The sequence below is a fragment of the Ranitomeya imitator genome, chromosome 2, assembly GCF_032444005.1.
Source record: "Ranitomeya imitator isolate aRanImi1 chromosome 2, aRanImi1.pri, whole genome shotgun sequence".
Taxonomy (NCBI): Eukaryota; Metazoa; Chordata; class Amphibia; order Anura; family Dendrobatidae; genus Ranitomeya; species Ranitomeya imitator.
This window is the reverse complement of record NC_091283.1, coordinates 602,912,127-602,933,793: the sequence shown is the minus strand read 5'-3', so window position 1 is coordinate 602,933,793 and position 21,667 is coordinate 602,912,127. Positions and strand designations below refer to the sequence as shown.

The following is a 21,667-nucleotide window of genomic DNA, read 5'->3' as shown; positions in this document are numbered from 1 at the left end:
TTGAGGGTGCCATGTCACATTAGTAGAGACTGTGAGGTGCCAGAACAATAGAACCTCTCCATAAGTGACCCCATTTTAGAAACTATACCCCTTAATTAATTAATTAATATAGGTGTGCAGTGATCATATAGACACTATGGCTGTGTCACAGAATTTATACCATTGGGCAGTAAAGAAAAAATAATTACATTTTTACCGTCAAAATTTTGTTTTAGCCCTAGATTTTATATTTTCACATGGGGAAATGGGGAAAAAAATGGCACCAAAACACACAATTTTTGCTGAACGTGGCAAGGAGCGCTATTTGACTTTTGGAGACCCCATTTGACTATTTATCTACAGGTGACGTGACGATTTTGATTCCATGTGTGTTTTCCAGAAACGAGCAGCAGTGAAGTTTGCTGAGTGAAAATTGTAAATCTGGCGTTGTAGTGTCCATTCATTGAATTGCCCAGCTCATGCTTCTGGAGACATGAGCACAGTAAATTAAGTGGGCTCTCATCACTACAGAAATGCCAAACATGTGGCTAAATGTGGTATATGTGGACATTAAATTGTGATACTCAGAAGGAAGGGGGCATTGAGATTTGGGAGCACAGGATTTGCTGGATTTCTTTAGGGGTCAAGGAGCCATAGTACAGTGCCTTGCGAAAGTATTCGGCCCCCTGGAACTTTTCAACCTTTTCCCACATATGATGCTTCAAACATAAAGATACCAAATGTAAATTTTTGGTGAAGAATCAACAACAAGTGGAACACAATTGTGAAGTTGAATGAAATTTATTGGTTATTTCAAATTTTTATGGAAATTCAAAAACTGAAAAGTGGGACGTGCAATATTATTCGGCCCCTTTAACTTAATACTTTGTTGCGCCACCTTTTGCTGTGATTACAGTTGCAAGTCGCTTGGGGTATGTCTCTATTGGTTTTGTACATCGAGAGACTGAAATTCTTGCCTATTCTTCCTTGGCAAACAGCTCGAGCTCAGTGAGGTTTGATGGAGATCGCTTGTGAACAGCAGTTTTCAGCTCTTTCCACAGATTCTCGATTGGGTTGAGGTCTGGACTTTGACTTGGCCATTCTAACACCTGGATACGTCCATTTGTGAACCATTCCATTGTAGATTTTGCTTTATGTTTAGGATCATTGTCTTGTTGGAAGACAAATCTCCGTCCCAGTCTCAGGTCTTTTACAGACTCCAACAGGTTTTCTTCAAGAATGGTCCTGTATTTGGCTCCATCCATCTTCCCATCAATTTTAACCATCTTCCCTCTCCCTGCTGAAGAAAAGCAGGCCCAAACCATGATGCTGCCACCACCATGTTCGACAGTGGGGATGGTGTGTTCAGGATGATGAGCTGTGTTGTCTTTACGCCAAACATATCATTTGGCATTGTTGCCAAAAAATTCGATTTTGTTAGGGCTAGCGGAACGCACCGAGTAATAGGTACTGTAGATAGCTACAAGGTGCGTTCGCAGCCCGGGATCCACTGTGCAGAGATATCTGCTGCTAAGTAAAGGCGGATGGACTCTGAGCTCACACGTGGGTTAAGCTTCACCCCGTGTGAACTGATAGCAAACTCTGTTGCCTCACAGAATCTTGCTGTACACAAAACAAAACCCTAACTAGGGTTGTGCTTGCTCTGGAACTCTTCTGTGCTAACCGCACACATGAAGGAACCAGATGCTAAGCCAACAGCTAATTGCCCACACTGACGCTAGCTGCCTGCCAGAGTGTACAGTCCCAATGCTACAGCTTCACACCACATAAGAACGGAGTGGTATAGTATCCACTAGCATAAGCCAAAACACATTTGATACTAGTGCAAGGACGTGCGGCCATGCGAGCCTTAAATAGTTGCAGCACGTACAGGGCCTTAAAAGAAGGACCAATGGAGTTTCTGCAGTACCTGAGCATGTGACCCTAAATCTCCACTGAGAGATCTTGCCCTGGGCATGCTCAGAGTGCAAAGCAGGACTTAGTCCTAGTACCTACAAGGACCTTCCAAGAAGGACCAATGGAAGTTGCTGCAGTACCTGAGCATGTGACCCTGGATCTCCACTGAGATATCTTGACCTGGGTATGCTCAGTGTGTGCAAAGCAGGACCAGAAAAGCCTGCTCACCGCAGATCAGTGCAGGGTACAATAGCAGAGCCTGGAGAGGCAGTAGTAACCCTTTGCACAGTATCAGTCTCAGTGAGATGCTGGCAGCGACGTCTCCGCTGAGCAGGCTGCACTGCGGCTGATGCAGAATGGGAGACCGCAGCAGACACGGATCGAGATTCCCCCTGTGCAGCAGAGGAAACTCGACTCCTAACAGATTTTAGTTTCATCTGACCAGAGCACATTCTTCCACATGTTTGGTGTGTCTCCCAGGCGGCTTGTTGAAAACTTTAAATGACACTTTTTATGGATATCTTTGAGAAATGGCTTTCTTCTTGCCACTCTTCCATAAAGGCCAGACTTGTGCAGTGTAGGACTGATTGTTTTCCTATGGACACACTGTCCCACCTTAGCTGTAGATCTCTGCAGTTCATCCAGAGTGATCATGGGCCTCTTGGCTGCATCTCTGATCAGTCTTTTCCTTGAGATGAAAGTTTAGAGGGACGGCCGGGTCTTCTTAGATTTGCAGTGGTATGATACTCCTTCCATTTCAATATGATCGCTTGCACAGTGCTCCTTGGGATGTTTAAAGTTTAGAAAATCATTTTGTATCCAAATCAGGCTTTAAACTTCTCCACAACAGTATCAAGGACCAGCATCATGTTCTCTGTGCTTCAAACAGAACCCTGAGACTATCACAGAGCAGATGCATTTATACGGAGACTTGATTAAACACAGGTGGATTATATTTATCATCATTAGGCATTTAGGACAACATTGGATCATTTAGAGATCCACAATGAACTTCTGCAGTGAGTTTGCTGCACTGAAAGTAAAGGGGCCGAATAATATTGCATGCCCCTCTTTTCAGTTTTTGAATTTCCACAAAAATGTAAAATAAGCGATAAATTTCGTTAAACTTCACAATTGTGTTCCACTTGTTGATTCTTCACCAAAAATTTACATTTGGTATCTTTATGTTTGAAGCATGATATGTGGGAAAAGGTTGAAATGTTCCAGGCGGCCGAATACTTTCGCATGGCACTGTACTTTTCCAAAGCCTTTGTGCCACCAGTAATGGGGAAGCCCCCTATATTTCCATTGACAGATAACAAACCTGAGTGGGGACTTACTTTTTGTGTGGATTGATTTGATGCCTTTATTGGGAACACTTTACATAACATTTTGGATCACATTTATTTGTCTATCGACGCTGAGCACGTGCATTAGGGTTTCTAAATGTCTGAAGTAAATGATTCAGCTGAAACCCACAATGGATTCATTTACTATAATGAGGCAGCAGACTCTGGACTTCGTCTGGCCTCTGTTCAGCGGTGTCCTTCTTTTCAGAGGTGCACAAAACTGTGGCCGACCACTGTCGGATGATAGGCCAAACTGTAACCAAAGTGACGATTTGCATCCTCATAGGGAATCTTCCTCCAAGGGTTCCGTCTGAATCACATATGCCAGAGATTTACACGGAAACCCCGGTGTAAGTGCTCAGCACAGCGCACAAGATACATGTGAGCTGAGCTTTAGGGTAAGTTCATACAGGGCGTTTTTGCTGCATTTTTTCTGCATCAGAAGCTGCGGCAAAAACACAGGTTTAGGTGCGTTTTTGGCGTGGATTTGATGCCTTTTTTGGTGAGTTTTTGGGTTTCTTTGTCCATGTTAATGTCCATTGACTTTTCTGTGCAGGAAAAATGCTACAAATAATGATATCTGCATTTTGCTGTGTTTTTGCAGTGTTTTTTTCAACACCCATTCAAGCCAATGGGTGAAAAACGCTGCAAAAACGCTGAAAGAAGTGACATGCTCTATGTCCAAAAAAAGCAGCAAAGCACAAAATCCTGATGACACAAAAAAACAATCTACATGCATGAGATTTCTGAAACCTCATAGGCTTTGCTGGTACTTTAAAAAGCAGCTGAAAATTAGCATAAAAAAACGCAGCAAAAAAAGCACTAAAAATGCCCAGTGTAAGCTTACCGTTATTGTGACTCGAGTATAAGCCGACCCCCCTAATTTTGCAACAAAAAACTGGGAAAACTTAATGACTCGAGTATAAGCCTAGGGTGGAAAATGCAGCAGCTACTGGTAAATTTCAAAAATAAAAATAGGATCCTAAGTCATGTGACAAGGCTCGTTAAAGGGTCGACATTGACTGTTAGGATTGCTACTTCCAATAGGCGGCACTAGAGTTCTAGTCCTCTTCCTCTCTGAAGAGACAATTTGCATATTTTCCAGAGGAGCATTGCGGCTTTAAGTCTCCTCACCTCGACATGCTTATCATGTCACTCTCCGCAAGGAGAAACGATACTTCATGGATCCCGGTCAGACGCCTCTCACTCAGCCAAACCAGATCTCCACTTTGCACTGACGAGGGGCAGTACCCCGAAACACAGTGTCTGCAAATTGAGATTCTAGTTTGGCTATTATCCTAAGTCATGTGACAAGGCTCGTTAAAGGGTCGACATTGACTGTTAGGATTGCTACTTCCAATAGGTGGCACTAGAGTTCTAGTCCTCTTCCTCTCTGAAGAGACAATTTGCAAAAATAAAAATAGATACCAATAAAAGTAAAATTAATTGCGATATCAGTAGTTTAAGTGTTTTTGAATATCCATATTGAACCAGGAGCCCCATATAATGCTCCATACAGTTCATGATGGGCCCCATAAGATGCTCCATACAAAATACGCCCCATATACACCCTATATAATGCTCCATACAGTTTATGATGGGCTCCATATTAAAATATGCCCCATATAATGCTGCACAAATGTTGATTATGACCCCATAAGATGCTCCATAGACACATTTGCCCCGTGTAATGCTCCACAAATGTGGATTATGGCCCCATAAGATGCTCCATACAGATATTTGCCCCATATAATGCTGCAAACGGCCCCATAAGATGATCCATACAGACATTTGCCCCATATGCTGTTGCTGCAATTAAAAAAATAAAACATACTCACCTCTGAGGCCCTCGGCACTTGCTATATTCACCTGCTCCGCGTTCCATCGCCGACTGCCGCTGTGTCTTCCTCGTCCTCTGCACTGACGTTCAGGCAGAGGGCAGCACGCACTAATTGCGTCATCGCGCCCTCTGACCTGAGCATCACTGCAGAGGATGCGGAAGACGCAGCGGCGCCGACGGTGGAACGGGGAGCAGGTGAATATCACGCACTGCGTTATACTCACCTGCTCCTGGCGCGGTCCCTGCACGTCTGTTCCCTGGCACAACAGCTTCTTCCTGTAGTGAGCGGTCACATGGTACCGCTCATTACAGTAATGAATATGCGGCTCCACCCTTATGGGAGTGGAGTCGGGTCCATATTAATTACTGTAATGAGCGGTACCATGTGACCGCTCACTACAGGAAGATGCTGCCGGCAACAGGGATCCAGGGACTTGCAGGGACCGCGCCAGGAGTAGGTGAGTATTATTACACAGCTCCGCTCCCCCTCCCCTGCCGACCCCTGGGTATGACTCGAGTATAAGCCAAGAGGGTTACTTTCAGCCCAAAAAAGTGGTCTGAAAATCTCGGCATATACTCGAGTATATACGGTAGTTCTATTTATTGTAATGCCTTTTTTGTGCAGTTTAAGTGGATAGGTGAATTTATTCTTCGAGTCGGTGCGATTACAGCGATACCAGATTTATAGTTTTTTTTTATTTTTGGCTACTATCACACACTAAAAAAATACTTTTTTTTACATCGCCATATTTTGAAAGCTATAGTTTTTCTGTATTTCTATATTTCTGCTGACAGACTGATGCGAGGACTTATTTTTTGCGGGACAAGTTTACGTTTTTATTGGTACCATTTTCGGGCACATACAATTTTTAGTCGCTTTCGATTTCTGTGAGGAAGAATGAACAAAAAACAGCATTTCAGGAACCGTTTTTTTAAATTAAATGCTGTTCACAATGTGGTAAAAGTGATAAGGCAACTTTATTCTTCAGGTCAGTACGATTATAACGATACCATGCTCATATAATTTTTTTTAATGTTTTACCGCTTTTACACAATAAAAATTATTTTATAAAAAAAAATGTTTTTGCAACGCTATATTCTGAAAGCTACAACTTTTCTATTTCTCTGCTGATGGAGCTGTATGGCAGCTTGTTTTTTGTGGAACACTTTCATATTTTCAGTGACACCATTTTTCTTTCCATTCAACCATTTGATTGCATTTTATCCCACTTTTGATAAAAAAGCATACTTTCTGTTACTTTTTTATTCATTTACAGTGTTCACTGAAGGGGTTAAATAGTGACAGTTTTGAAATTAATGACCATTTTACAGGTCAGGTTGTTCTAGATGCGGTGATACCAAATATGTGTACTTTTTTGTTTACTTTTGCTTTTAAATAAATATACCTATTTATTGGTATAATATTTTATTTATTGTTTTTTATTCATTTTGTTATTTAAAAAAAAACATTTTGGCAACTTATTAAAAACTTTTTTACTTAGTCCCTTCATGGGACTTTAACTTTGCATTATTACTTAAGTGATTACCGTATATACTCGAATATAAGCAGAGATTTTCAGCCCATTTTTTCGGGCTGAAAGTCTCCCTCTCGGCTTATACTCGAGTCATACCCAGGGGTCGGAAGGGGAGGGGGAGCGTGGTCTGTCTAATTATACTTACCTACTCCTGGCACGGACCCTGCAGGTCCCTGCTTCCCGGCGCATCAGCTTCTTCCTGTATTGAGCGGTCACATGGTACCGCTCATTACAGTAATGAATATGCGACTCCACCTCCCATAGGTGGAAGGATAGGTCCTGGTATTTATGTCCCTTATCTTGGGCCCACCCTGGTATACAGTGTCATATAAACGTTTGGGCACTCTTGGTAAAAGTTATTTATGTTATTGTGAACAGTTAGGCAAGTTGAAGATGATATGATGTCTAAAAGGTCGAACGTTAAAAATGACATATTTCCTTTGTATTTGAGACAAAAAAAAATTATATATATATATTTGTATATACTGTATGTATGTGTATGTATATATATATATATATCACCAAAAAGATCTATCTTCGTCTCATCAGACTAGAGAATTTTATTTCTCATAGTCTGGGAGTCCTTCATGTGTTTTTTAGCAAATTCTATGTGGGCTTTCATGTGTCTTGAACTGAGGAGAGGCTTTCGTCGGGCCACTCTGCCACAAAGGCCCGACTGGTGGAGGGCTACAGTGATAGTTGACTTTGTGGAACTTTCTCCAATCTCTCTACTACATCTCTTATGGAAGCCCAGGTTGCTGTGATAGCAGCCTTTACTCGTCTGCATTGTTGGGTCTGATGTCTCTCATTTTCCACTTGACAATACCCCATAGATGTTATATAGGGTTAATGTCAGGCGAGTTTACTGGCCAATCAAGCACAGTGATACTGTTGTTTTTTAACCGCTTCAAGACCCAGCCTGTTTTCACCTTTCTGACCCTGCCAATTTTTACACTTCTGATCACTGTCACTTTATGAGGTTATAACTCTGGAACGCTTCAACGGATCCCACTGATTCTAAGAGTGTTTTCTCATGACATATTGTACTTTATGATACCAGTAAAATTTCCTCGATATGACTTGCGTTTATTTGTGAAAAAAATGGAAATTTGGCAAAAAATTAGAAAATGTTACAATTTTCAAACTTTTAAATTTTATGCCCTTAAATCACAGAGATATGTCACACAAAATACTTAATAAATAACATTTCCCACATGTCTACTTTACATCAGCACAATTTTGGAACCAAAATTTTTTTTCGTTAGAAAGTTATAAGGGTTAAAAGTTGACCAGCGATTTCTCACTTTGAGGGGTCAATATGAAAGAAAATACCCAAAAGTTACACCATTCTAAAAGCTGCACCCCTCAAGCTGATCAAAACCAAATTCAAGAAGTTTATTAACCCTTCAGATGCTTCACAGCAGCTAAAGGAATGTGGAAGGAAAAAATGAACATTTAACTTTTTAGTTACAAAAATGATATTTCAGCAACAATTTTTTTTACTTTCACAATTGTAAAAGGAGAAAATGGAACACAAACTTTGTTGTGCAATTTCTCCTGAGTACGCTGATACCCCATTTATGGGGGGAAACCACTGTTTTGGGCGCACAGCAGGGCTCGGAAGGAAGGAGCAAATTTGCTTGGAATTGATAGCGGAAGCCATGCCGCGTTTGAAGAGCCCCTGATGTGCCTAAACATTGGAAAACCCCCACAAGTGACCCCATTTTGAAAAACTAGATCCTTCAAGGAACTTATCTAGCCATGTGGTGAGCACTTTGAACTCCCAGGTGCTTCACAGTAGTTTAGAACGTAGAGCCGTGAAAAAAAAAAAATCACATTTTTTTCCACAAAAATGATTTTTTAGCAACAATTTTTTTTATTATCACAAGTATAAAAGGAAAAAATGGACCACAAAAGTGCAATTTCTCCTGAGTACGCCGATACCCCATATGTGGTGGAAAATCACTGTTTGGGCACACAACAGGGATCGGAATGGAAGGAGTGACGTTTTGGATTTCAGATTTTGGTCTGCAGGCATCATGTTGCGTTTGCAGAGTCCCTGATGTGCCTAAACAGTAGAAACCCCTCACAAGTGACCCCATTTTGGAATCTACACCCCAGAATGAATTTATCTAGAGGCATAGTTTTATAGTACTGAATATAATGCTTTTTGTTTTACTGGTGTATGAATTTATAATGTGGTGTTATATGTAAGATCTGCGGGGTACATCAGATTTATAAAAGTGTGTTGTGTCAACAGGGTATAAACAAATTTTATTAATTTGTGGACGTGTGGTACGCTTTGAAGTAATCTTTAATGCAAAGGCCAGGTTTCTCAGGGCAGGTTTCACAATGGTAAATTGTGTCCTTTCGGATTCCCCTCTTGGGCATACACTGCACCGTTTTTGTGATCGTCCTGTCCTCGCTGTTTGGGGAACCTGTCCTGGGAATTGTTGACCTGGGACAATAGGGACACTATCAGATTCAGAAGTACTGGGAACCTCACCTCCCTGAGTGTCAAACATTAGGGCCTTAATTACTACCTCCTGAAACTGAAGGAAGGTCCCCGTATTGCTTGCAGGTCAGAACAGCACAAAAGCATTGTACATTGCCATCTGTACAATGTGCACGGCCAATTTTTTGTACCATACTTTGGCTTTTCGCATGGCACTGTATGGTTGGAGGACCTGATCTGAAAGATCCACACCCCCATGTACCGATTGTAATCCAAGATACAATCTGGCTATCGGACTTGTGTTGTGGTCCCACGAACAGTGACAAGGGTGCTGTTGTCACGGTGTATGGTGGTCAGGATAAGGACATCCTTTTTGTCCTTATACTTGACCACCAGCATGTTGTCGCTGCATTGGGCTCTGCTTTCCCCTTTTACAGAGTTTGCCCAATTAGCGGCTTAGGGAGGCCTCGCTGATTTTTTCGCACGGTGCCACATGCAACTGTATCTCTGGTAGAGAGGGCCTTGAAGAGTGGAATGCTGGTGTAAAAGTTGTCATTGTAGAGGTGATAACCCTTAACCAGCAGTGGGTGCAACAATTCCTGCATAATTTTCCCACTCACCCCCAGGACGGGGGGGGGGGGGGGGGGAGTTGGGCATTTAGGGTGGTTAATTTGGGTGTCCTTCCCCTCATAGACCCTAAATCTGTGGGTGTACCCTGAGGTACTCTCGCACAGTTTGTACAGCTATATTCTGTACCTGGACCTCTTACTGGGCAGGTGTTGTCGGAATTTTAGCCTCCCTTTGAAGTGAACGAGAGATTCATCAATAGCGATGTCCCTCTGGGGTGTGTATGCCTCAGCAAATTATCTGCCGAAGTGTTCAACCACTGGCCGAATTTTATATAGACGATCAAAGTTAGGATCCCTTCAAATGTTTCCTTGTCATGGTTTACTTGTCATGGCCATGCGGAATACCGGTGTACTATAATATCACTACTCCAGTATTGACGAATCTCTGTTTTTTTTATTATGCCCATATGCAGCAAAATTCCCCAAAATGTCATCATCTCTGCTGCATTTATGTGGGTCCATCTGGCGTATGATGACATGGGATTTTGGGTGAAAAATTGTTGGGCATACAGGTTCGTCTGGGCCACCATAAGATTTATTATTTCATCACTGAAAAATAATTTGAAGAAGTCAATTTCAGTGAGGCCAGTGGTGTCAAACTGAATTCCTGAGCTGCTGCTGAAATCCGGAATGACGGGCTGAAAATTTTCAGGGGGTGCAATCCATACAGAATCGATTGCTGCAGGAGTTGCCTGGGTCCTAGGGCGCCTTGCTGGGGGTCCTTCCTCACCAGATGAGGAGGAGGAGGATGATGAGGAATAGAGGAATGTGGGATCTTCCTCACTGGCTGAATCGGTGTCGGACGCAAGGATGGTGTAAGCCTCCTCTGGTGAATAGCGCCTTGTTGACGAATGGGCAAATTTTATTTTTTTTCCCAAACCCTGGGGATGTGTGTGTAAGTGGTGCTTTTACATGTGTAATGTGTGGGGCTTGTGTAATAGGGTATAGGGTACTCTTTATTATAACAAAACGGAGAGAAAAAAAGTAGAGAGGTAAAATGTAGAAAAGAAAAAAATGAAAAGAAAAATCAGATGTAAAAAAAAAAGTTTGTAAAAAAAAATTAGATGTTCACTACACTTTAAATTTACTATAAATTTACCTGCCGCAAATAATTCTTGTTTACAAAAGAAAAACGGACGTCGGCAACAATGTGACGTACGCTCCCCTAATGCAAGAGCTAAAAAGTTAATTGACGCAACTAATCCTTTTTTTTTACAAAAGAAAAAAGGACGTCACCAACAATGTGACGTATGCTCCCCTAATGCACTAGCTAAAAATGTATTCGACGCAACTAATTATTTTTCAACAAAAGAAAAACGGACGTCACCAACTATGTGACGTACGCTCCCCTAATGCTCCCCTAACACACAACCTATAAAACTACTCTGTACGATTTTTTTCCCTACAACAAGATCGGACGTTACCAAACACTGACGCCGACTAGACCTAATACACCACCTATAAAACTATTCTATACGATTTTTTTTCCTATAAAAGATCGGTCGTCATTAACGCTGTGACGCCGGCTACGCTACCTTGCTACGTCTAAATCTACACTGTACTAACTACTATTATGATTTTTTTTCTAAAAAAAAAAAAATCGGAAGTCACTTAGACTGTGATGTCCCTACGATAACTAGCTAAAAGGAAAAATCCCTGTGGTGCAGTCTTTGATCAGCAGCGATACTGATCAGAGCCCTGCGGACACAGGAAGAGCACAAATGCTCTGCGCAGTACGCAGCGCACACAAACAAAGCGCAATAAAAGTGCGCTAAAAATTCAATTGGAGGTGGGGGATGGGGTACTGGAACAGGTAGGTGTATGGGAAAGGGGGTGTCACCAAACACTGACGCCGGTTATGCTACATCTAAAACTACACTGTAGTTTGTACTGTTATTATTTTCGAGAGAAAAAATCGTACGTCGCTTAGACTGCGATGTCTGCTATGCTAACTATCTAAAAAAGAAAAATTTCTGTGGCGCAGTCTCTGATCAGCAGAGCAGCACTGGTCAGAGCGCTGTGGACACGGGAAGAGCACGAATGCTTTGCGCGGGATGCCGCGCACAGGAAACAAGCGCCAAAAAAGTGCACTAAAAAAAATCAATTGGAGGGTGGTTGAGGGGGGTACTGGAACAGGGATGGGGATGGGAAAGGGGTGGGGGAGGTGCTGCTGCTCTGCTGTGATCACTAGAGTCACACAGCAGGCAGATCGCAAAAAGCAGAGAGCACAGCAGGAAGCTGGAGCTGGAGGATGAAGCAGGAGGCAGGAGATCGCCGGGTTGATCACACTGGCCACCAATGGATTCTTTGACTCAGGCACTCAGAGGGGCTTGGACAACCGCTCTGCACACCAAATCTGAGAGAAAGATGGCGTGCAGGGGGGTGATCGCTATTTTAAATTAACCCCTTTGGCGCTGATTGGCTAGAAGCTATTGTTCAGCCAATCAGCGCCATAGGGGTTAATCAGGTGAGGTGACGTGGTGATCACCCCACCCACTGTGACGGCTGTGATTGGTGCTACGTCAGTCAACACAGATCACAGCCGGTTACATGCTTTTTTAAAAAATAACTTTATTGTTTTATTGCTGTGATTGGCTGGTCAGAATTGACAGCCAATCACAGCGATCGCCGATGTGGGGGGGGGGGGGGGTTGATGCAGCCCCCCGGGGCTATGTGTGGAGATGGTCTGCTGTTATGGACAGCAGCCATCGGAACCCGGTCACCGCGCGATGCCGCGTGGTGACCGGAAAATGGCGGCGCCGTACTAGTACAGCGCTGGTCACAAATGCACCTCCCGCAGCGCAGTACTAGTACGGCGGAGGTCGGGAAGGGGTTAAACCAGGAATTTGTACTTCTGGCAGTGTGGACAGGTGCCAAGTCCTGCTGGAGAATGAAATTTCCATCTCCGAAAAGCTTGTCAGCAGAAGGAAGCATGAATATCCAGGTAGACGGCTGCACTGACTTTGCTCATGATAAAACACAGTGGGCCTACACCAGCAGATGACATGGCTCCCGAAACATCATTGATTGTGGATAAGGGGTTAATTCATAGAAAAAAAAGACAAAACAATTCTACTCACCTTCACTCCATTCCCTTGCCGTGCAGTGCCCTCTTCAGAAGCTGGCAGCTGACTTTGGAATGCAAGCGACTGGAGTGCATGACGTCAGACGTCACTGCCATGCACCCTCAGTCACGTGCATGCAGTCATCAGCTGCGGTTTCGGATTGGTCGACAGAGTTTATTGCAGCTCGGGTCTCTGATCCACAATACATTCAGCTGAATGTGCGTCTGAGGACACACATCCAGCTGAAGTTTGTGCTGGAGTCGTGCATTGTGCATGGGCCTGGTCGCCTGTGACCTCAATGGTTACACTCTCCTGCCCACAGTACATTCATCCACACACAGTATGAGGCCCCTGCAATGACCACCCACAAATCCCCCGACACAGCATGATGACCCCACTCACACAGCTCTGCTACGTCCAAACACACACATCTCTGCTACATCACCACACACACCTCTGCAACATCAACTCACACACCTCTGCAACATTAACTCACACACCTCTGCAACATCAACTCACACACCTCTGCAACATCAACTCACACACCTCTGCAACATCAACTCACACACCTCTGCAACATCAACTCACGCACCTCTGCAACATCAACTCACGCACCTCTGCAACATCAACACACACAACTCTGCAATATCAACACACACAACTCTGCAACATCAACTCACACACCTCTGCAACATCAACTCACACACCTCTGTAACATCAACACACACAGTTCTGGTATATCGGCATAACTGCTACATTAAAACATGTACTATTCTGCTACATCAAACATACACAAACAGACATAAACACACAGCTTGCCTGTGCCTTGCTACTCTTCCTGCCTAGTCATGTGCCTTAAGACGGCCACGTGATCTAAAGGGTCATGCTTCACTGTTACATTGAGCTGTACCTGGTTCCTGACCTTCCAGGACAGCCCCCTGAATCTGGGACAGCCCCTGGTCCGGGGCGGTTGGGTGGTATGTCATATCACTGACCAGGACAGATTTTATCTACTAGAAGTAAATAATGAACGGTCTCATTGAATGACTGAAAGTAGGGAGTTTCAAACGCTCAGGGAATTGATACACAAATTCAATTGGCAAGACTTGATAACTTTATTTGGGGGCAGTTAATCCCATGAATTCCTGTGGAAGATATGTTAACTAAAACAAACTGATGCAGATGTTTAGAAATTTGTGATTCATTTCAAGCCAGAATATGATAGAAATAAATATGGATACTTTTGGTTCGAGAACGCTAAACACGATGTCATCTGGCAGTGAGTCGTCCGTTAGGGCTAAGGACCAGGACTTTTCGGACATAATATCTGAAGTCAAGGACAGTCCTTCCATCTCCGCTAGAGGAATCTAAATGAGGGAAAATGGCCAAGAATAAGAAAAGAACAAAATAAAATGTTACCTAAATGTCCTCTGAATACAAATTGCATCCCATGACACAAAATAATGGATTACTAATGAATGAGATGAAAACACACATATACTGCACTGTCTGATCAACAGAGCTATATTATGTCAATCCTCACTCTCCACTGGAGCAATGTCCAGATTTACCTATAGTTTCCATTATACTCCAGAAGACCACTGGGGCAGGCCAAAGACATACAGTACAAGCACAGACACAAGCAGATACTTACAAGAATACATATGTGCAGTTTTATATTAAATGGCACAGACACTGCGTTTTTTCTATTCAGATTTGCGGATGGAAAATCCGTAGTGTGCTACAGTAGCAGCAAAGAATTGAAAGGTAATCTGTCAGCAGGTTTTTGCTATGTAATCTGAGAACAGAATGATGTAGGGGTTGAAATGCTGAATTCAGGGATGTGTCACTTATCAGGCTGTGTGCTGTTGTTTGCTTACAATGAAGGTTTTATCACCAAGATATCACTGCTGGACTAGGTCTCCTGTTACTGCTAGACTGGCCACGCCCCCTCCTCTGATAAGCAGCTCACTGTTCTGTGGTGTGGGCGAGGTTAGCTTTCTGAGCTCTGCTACATGCTACATCTAAAAACTCTGATTGTATTACAACTGCTGCACCCAGTAAACTATGTGATACATAATTGGAATCAGGGTCACTTCTCCTCCATTGTGCTGCTCTCGGATGAGGTAGCAAAAACCTGGTGACAGATTCCCTTTAATATGCAATATGTTAATTTATGCCACAGAGTTCACTAATTGCAATGCATGGGTTATAATCTGCAGCATAAGGTATAATTTGTAAAGCATGTAAATTTTTTGGTAATTTTTGATGGAACTGCGCTCACATCTGCAGAGGAAAATTGATACATCTAAATGTACGAAAAAATTTGATAGGCTGCTTATGTCATATCTGCAGCACTGGGTCAACGAACACTGTGAATAAGGGTTCGTAAAACGAACATATAAGGTTTCATAAAACCTCATGCACAATTCATGTATTGTAAAATGCAGCAGATTTTCTGCATGTGAATAAGCAGAGGGAAATAAGCTGCGTTTTCACTACACTAGAATGAACCCGAGAAGGACTTTGCTGCAGTTTTTTTGCCTGTGGCAAGTAAATAAACACTCACTAATACTATAGCTCATGTGGGCCGTTATATCATGATATAGGGGCCCTATAAAAATCATACTAGTCCTGTACCAGCTACTGGTACAGTGCCTGTGAAAACAACTTCTAATGCCTGTGCAAAAAAGGGGTTTCAATGCGTCCTTGGCTTGACTGTGTAAATAGGCTGACGATCACCCAATGAATGAGAAAATGCTCGTTCATCAGGTGAAATGTTCTTTTGTGCAGATCATCATTTTCAGCGGTGCATCGTAAACAGGGCCAGTGCTGCCAAGAACCATGGCAGCCTATGTATAGATCGCTCAGTGTGCATCGTTTACTTTGGTCCGCCTGTGTAAACAGGCGTTCAGATGACTACCGATTACTAAAAGTTTACCGATCAGTGATGGTATTGTGAAGCCATTTGGTCCGTGTATAAACAGTCCCCTATCTCATGTTATAGCTCATTTAAAATGCATTTTGGGGGTGAGAGATTCCCTTTAAATAAAGAAAACCCACTTGTTATGGTTACGGCATAGCTCCTATGGCCACGCCATCACTGCAGTATACCAGAACAGAGGTTTACCATTTTTAATGATGCACTGTATTTTGCCCGACAGGAAAAGAAGATGCAAACAGAGCTTAAAGAAGCACTGCCATAAACATTTTATCCTCTTATTTTATTGCAGTGATTATAAGTGCTGTGTACTTACAATTGCTCATTTTGCCTTTCTACCTAGCTAATTATTGTCTTTTCTCTGCTCTATGCAGGAACAGGAAGTCTCTTTTCCCTGCATTTATCATTCCCCTCCTCAACTTCTGACCCAGCTGCTTCCTCCTCCTCCCTGTCCAGTGTCTTATGACACATACAGGGAAAATTGACCTCCTGTTTCTACATGGTGCTTAGAAGGATTCAGCTAGTTAGTTTTTAATCACGTGATGTCACAGACCTAATGGAAAAGAGAAGAATTAGCTGGGTAGAAAGGCAAAATGAGCAATTGTAAGTACACTGTACTATATAATATGATGATTGCACTATGTTAAAAGGATACAAATGTTGATGGGAGGAGGAGGACTTCTTTAATGTTAGAGTGAAGTTGCACCATTTGTCAAGTCTGGAATCTTGGACCTCCATAATTCATGCAACCATAGAGGTCTCAGAACAATTTGGCTCTGTTAATGGGCTGCTGTCACTGAAATTCGATAATACAGTGTTGTAATAGTGAATGTATTTATGACACATTCAAGATCACTAAACAGATTTTCACTTTTAGCAACATTGTTGATACTGTGCACCTTGGAAACTGCCACCTCTCTAGTGGTCGACACACATGCTGTCAATCAAACGCCTGTTGCTCTGACAGTTTTCTCCTATAACTTCTCAATAAGTGCACACACTCAGGACAGTGAGAAAAGCTGCAGCTAGACTCTCCAGACAGCAACGTATTTATCGTCAGGAATGCAACGTACCCGATTCTTGTTTTCCCTGACAGCAGATGCAACATTTCCTTATACAGCGGTAAAGATAGGTACTTAAGGGAATCTGTCACCAGATTATTGCTGCCCAATCTGAAAGCAGAATGATGTAGGAGCAGAGATCCTGATTCCAGCTATGTCACTTACTGGGCTGCTTGCTGCTGTTTTGATAAAATCACAGTTTTATCTGCAGCAGATCTACCGGTTTTCTGAATATTAAACTCTGTAAAACCGCGCCCACACCACTGATTGGCAGCTTACAGTATACACTGTCCATAGGCAGAAAGCTGCCAATCAGTGGTGGGGGCAGAGTGATACAGAGCTCATAAATAGGGGCGACTTCATGGTAGGAGGTTTACTCATCCTCTAGTGATAATCTGCTACTGATAAAATTATGATTTTATCACAAGTACAGCAAGCAGCCCAGTAAGTGACATATCACTGGAATGAGGGTCTCTTGCCTCTTCATTATGATGCTCTCAGATTAGGTGGCAAAAACCAGGTGAGAGATTCCTTTAAGACTAGGTTCACATTAATATGGTGCATTATGTTGAGCCATATGTGACTGTTGGAATTCCAGAATCAAATGAAGTCACGGTAAACGCTGCCTGGCCTCCATCCTGCTGGTATTTGTAAAAAACGTTATAAACCACATGATTAATAGGTTGACAGATTAATAAAGTAAATGACTCCATCAGAGCTTACTGCTGGATTACAGTTTTCTGGGTATTTCGACTGAAACCCCAACACAGTGCTTGACGTAGAGCACTGTATGACTGTGAACCTAGCCTTAGCTGTACCCATGTTACTGTATGTAGGAAATGATGTCTGACCTTGCATCCTGTCTACACTATATCTCCACGTAAGAACTCATTCTTACAGGTAAATAGTCACCTAAATGGGCGATTCACTGCCCTCTACAGGATCGACGAACACAGAAAATGACCCCCTGTCTGTTTTTAATGTGGAAAACAGAAAACACAATCTGAAATAACGATTACACTATCATCAAACACAAAGAACCATTCCAAAACAGTCACAAAAAGCCCGATAGAAGTCAGTAGACGTACAGTAGCCTCAGGTATACGAACAAAAATACAGCAAGCAGACACAAACCTACATCCATAAGAAGGTACATAGCAGGGGTGTCAAACTGCATTCCTCGAGGGCTGCAAACAGGTCATGTTTTCAGGATTTCCTTGTACTGCACAGGTGATAATTTAATCACCAACTCATTATTTGTGTAGGTGATTAAATTATCACCTGTGCAGTAAATCCTGAAAACATGACCTGTTTGCAGCCCTCGAGGAATGCAGTTTGACACCCCTGGTATATAGACAAGACACAAGAGGTCTCACAGGGTCCACTGGTGGCATACTTAACCCTCTCACGGCAACAGGTCACCACAGTAAGGCCAGACTCACATACTGCTCTTTAAATCTGGGCTAGACTAAAGTGATCCCAAGTGGTAAACAATGATAGAGACTGTACCTGGGCAACTACACTCTCTGAGATACACTGAACGACAAAACAAGAACACGTCAACCAATAAAGTGCATTATCTCACTTTCAGATGTCCCTCTGATTCAGTTCGTGCAACCTAGAGAGAGTGAAGGATAACAAATAGTAAGTCTATGCACAGTGGAAAAATGATATAAGAAGTATTCTGGCTTTACCGCTATTATACTTTAAGACTCGGCTCAGGATCAGTATTAGCCACAACAGGACACATGATGCCTGGTTTTGAATTTCCTAGTTAAGAATCTCCATTAACTCCAAGGACAGTGAATAAGTGAACGCCAACTACTACTTGATTCACATATAGGACTTTGAGATCCTGTTTTCTTGATCCTTGGACAACCCTGAGGTCGCATCTCTAGCAATCATACATTTATCACATATGCAGTGGATAGCTGATAAATACATGTAGTGTAACGCCTTTAATGAAGAAATCGTTCAAAAAGAACAAAATAGTCGCTATTCCACTGATAACCATGAGGTTACAAAAAGTGATGTCACTGCATCCGCTATAAAAGAAGAAACAGTGGATCGTCAGGGACGAGAGGTCTTGGTGTGTAGACTACACTGTAGCATGCAGAAAATATAGAGGGAACTTGATAAGTATCTTCGATTTAAAAAAAATAAATCAATCAATGGACAGTAAACAGATCAGTCTAATGATCTTTTCATACTTAGGCCAATAAGCAGGACAAGAGGGAATTTATATAAACAGTACTGTGCAAAAGTTTTAAGCAGGTGTGGAAAAATTCTGCAAAGTAAGAAAGTAAGTAAAAACAAAAGTGTTAATAGTTCATTTTTACCTACTAACTAAATGCAAATTGAATGAACAAAGGAGAAATATAAGTCAAATCAAAATTTTGGTGTGACCGCCCTTTGCCTTCAAAACAGCATGAAATCATCAATTCTAAAGTACACTTCCATGCAGCTTTTGAAGGAACTTGTTAGGGAGGTGGTTCTAAACATCTTTGAGAACTAACCACATTCTGTGGATGTAGGCTTGTGAAAATCTTACTGTCTCTTCATTTAATCCCACTGCAGCAAGGATTTTGGCCCACTCCTCCACACAGATCTTCTCCAGATGTTCAAGGTTTCCAGGCTGTTGATGGGCAACATTAAGTTTCAGCTCCCTAAAAAGAAATTCTATTTGGTTCAGGTCTGTAGTCTGGCTAGGCCACTCCAGAACCTTGAAATGCTTCTTATGGAGCCACTCCTTAGTTGCCCTGGCTGTGTGTTTTGGGTCATTGTCATGCTAGAAGACCCAGCCATGACCCATCTTTAATTCTCTTACTGAGGGAAGGAGGTTGTTGGCCAAATCTCGCAATACATGACCCCATCCATCCTCCCTTCAATATTGTGCAGTCGTCCTTGTCCACTTCGCAGAAAAGCATCCCCAAAGTATGATGTTTCCCCCACCATGATTCAAGGTTAGGATGGTGTTCTTGGGGTTGTAATCATCCTTCTTCCTCCAAATACGGTGAGTGGAGTTCATAGCAAAACGTTCTCTCATCTGACCACATGACTTTCTCCCATGCATCCTCTGGATCATCCAGATGGTTATTAGCGAACTTCAAACAGACCTGAACATGTGCTGGCATGTGAATGGGGGACCTTGCATGCCCTGCAGGATTTTAATCCATGCTGGTGTAGTGTGTTGTTAACGGTAGTGTTTGAGACTGTAATCTCAAATCTATTCTGGACATTGACCAGTTCCACCAGTGTAGTTGTTGGCTGATTCCTGATCTTTCTCAGAATCATTCTTGCCCCACGAGGTGAGATGCTGCATTGAGCTTCAGAGATTGACAGTCATCTTGTGTTTCTTCCAATTTCTAATTATTGTGCCAACAGTTGTTGCCTTCTCACCAAGCTGCTTGCCTTTTATCCTGTAGCCATCCCAGCCTTGTGCAGGTCTACAATTTTGTCCCTGGTGTCCTTAGAAAGCTCCTTGGTCTTGGCCATGGTGAGAGGTTGTAGTGTGATTGATTGAGTGTGTGTAAAGGTGTCTTTTATACAGGTAATGAGTTCAAACAGGTGCAATGAATACAAGTCATGAGTGCAGAGTAGGAGGGCTTCTTAACCTCTTAGTGACAGAGCCAATTTTGTACATTTTATACTTCATGACCAAGCCAATTTTTACAATTCTGACCACTGCCACTTTATGAGGTTAGAGCTCTGCAAAGCTTCAATGGATCCCACTGATTATGAGACTGTTCTTCATGACATATTGTACTTCATGTTAATGGTAAAATCTCTTCAATAAGACTTGCGTCTATTTATGAGAAAAACAGATTTGGCAAAAATTTTGAAAATTTTGCAATTTTCAAACTTTCAATTTTTGTGCTCTTAAATCAGAGAGTCATATCGCACAATATAGTTAATAAATAACATTTCCCACACGTCTACTTTACATCAGCACTATCTTGAAAACAAATTTATTTTATTAGGACGTTGTAAGGGTTAAAAGTTGACCAGCAATTTCTCACTAGTCCAACAAAATTTACAGAAACGTTTTTTAGGGACCACCTCACATTTGAAGTGAGTTTGGGGGTTAATATAACAGAAAATACCCAAAAGTGACACCATTATAAAAAATGCACCCCTCAAGGTGCGCAAAACCACATTCAAGAAGTTTGTTAACCATTCAAGTGCTCTAATCAAAACCCTAACCCCAACACAACCCTAGCCCCAACACAACCCTAACCTCAACACATCCCTAACCCTAGCCCCAACCCCAGCCCCAACCCTAGCCAAACCCTAACCCTAGCTCTAACCCTAGCTTGGGGCTAGCTCTAGCTCTAACCTTAGCCCAACCCTAACCCTAGCTCTAACCCCAACCTTAACCCTAGCACCAACCCTAACCTGAACACTAGCTCTAACCCTAACCCCAACCCCAACCCTAGCTCTAACCCCAACTCTAACCCTAACCCCAACACTATCCTAATAGAAAAATGGAAATAAGTTCATTTTTTTAATTTTATTTTTACCTAAGGGGGTGATTAAATGGGGGTTGATTTACTATTTTTTTCATTTTGATTACTGTGATAGGGTATATCACAGTGATCAAAATGAACCAATAGGAGAAATCTCCTATTGTTGCCAGGTGCCGGCCAGCAGATCTCGGCGGGTGCACTTCTTATGCGCCTGCCATATTCTTCCCGGAAGAAGACGCCGAGGTGGTAGGGGCATCACCGGAGGATGCAGGAGGTGCCGGAAGTACCGGGTCGGCTTGGGGGACCCCATTTCTCTTTCCTCTGATGTGCTATATCATATCAGAGGAGAGAGAAATAAATAGGAAATCAGACTTTTTTTGTGGTCGCCGTTATTCCTTGAATAATGGTGATCGCAACACTGGGGACGGTA

The 21,667-nt window shown here is 42.5% G+C and overlaps 1 protein-coding gene across 3 annotated transcripts in view; it reads right to left on the bottom strand.

The window, feature by feature from the left end:
• CACNA1G (calcium voltage-gated channel subunit alpha1 G) overlaps positions 1-21,667 on the bottom strand; it is a 501,367-nt gene that overhangs the window by 26,695 nt on the left and 453,005 nt on the right. For 2 of the 3 annotated variants that reach the window (XM_069752406.1, XM_069752405.1), the window contains one exon: positions 14,011-14,136. The exons of the other annotated variant lie outside the window; for it this stretch is intronic. In XM_069752406.1, coding sequence (XP_069608507.1) covers positions 14,011-14,136 — 126 coding nt within the window. The remainder of the gene's footprint in view (positions 1-14,010; positions 14,137-21,667) is intronic. 3 annotated transcript variants of the gene reach the window in all.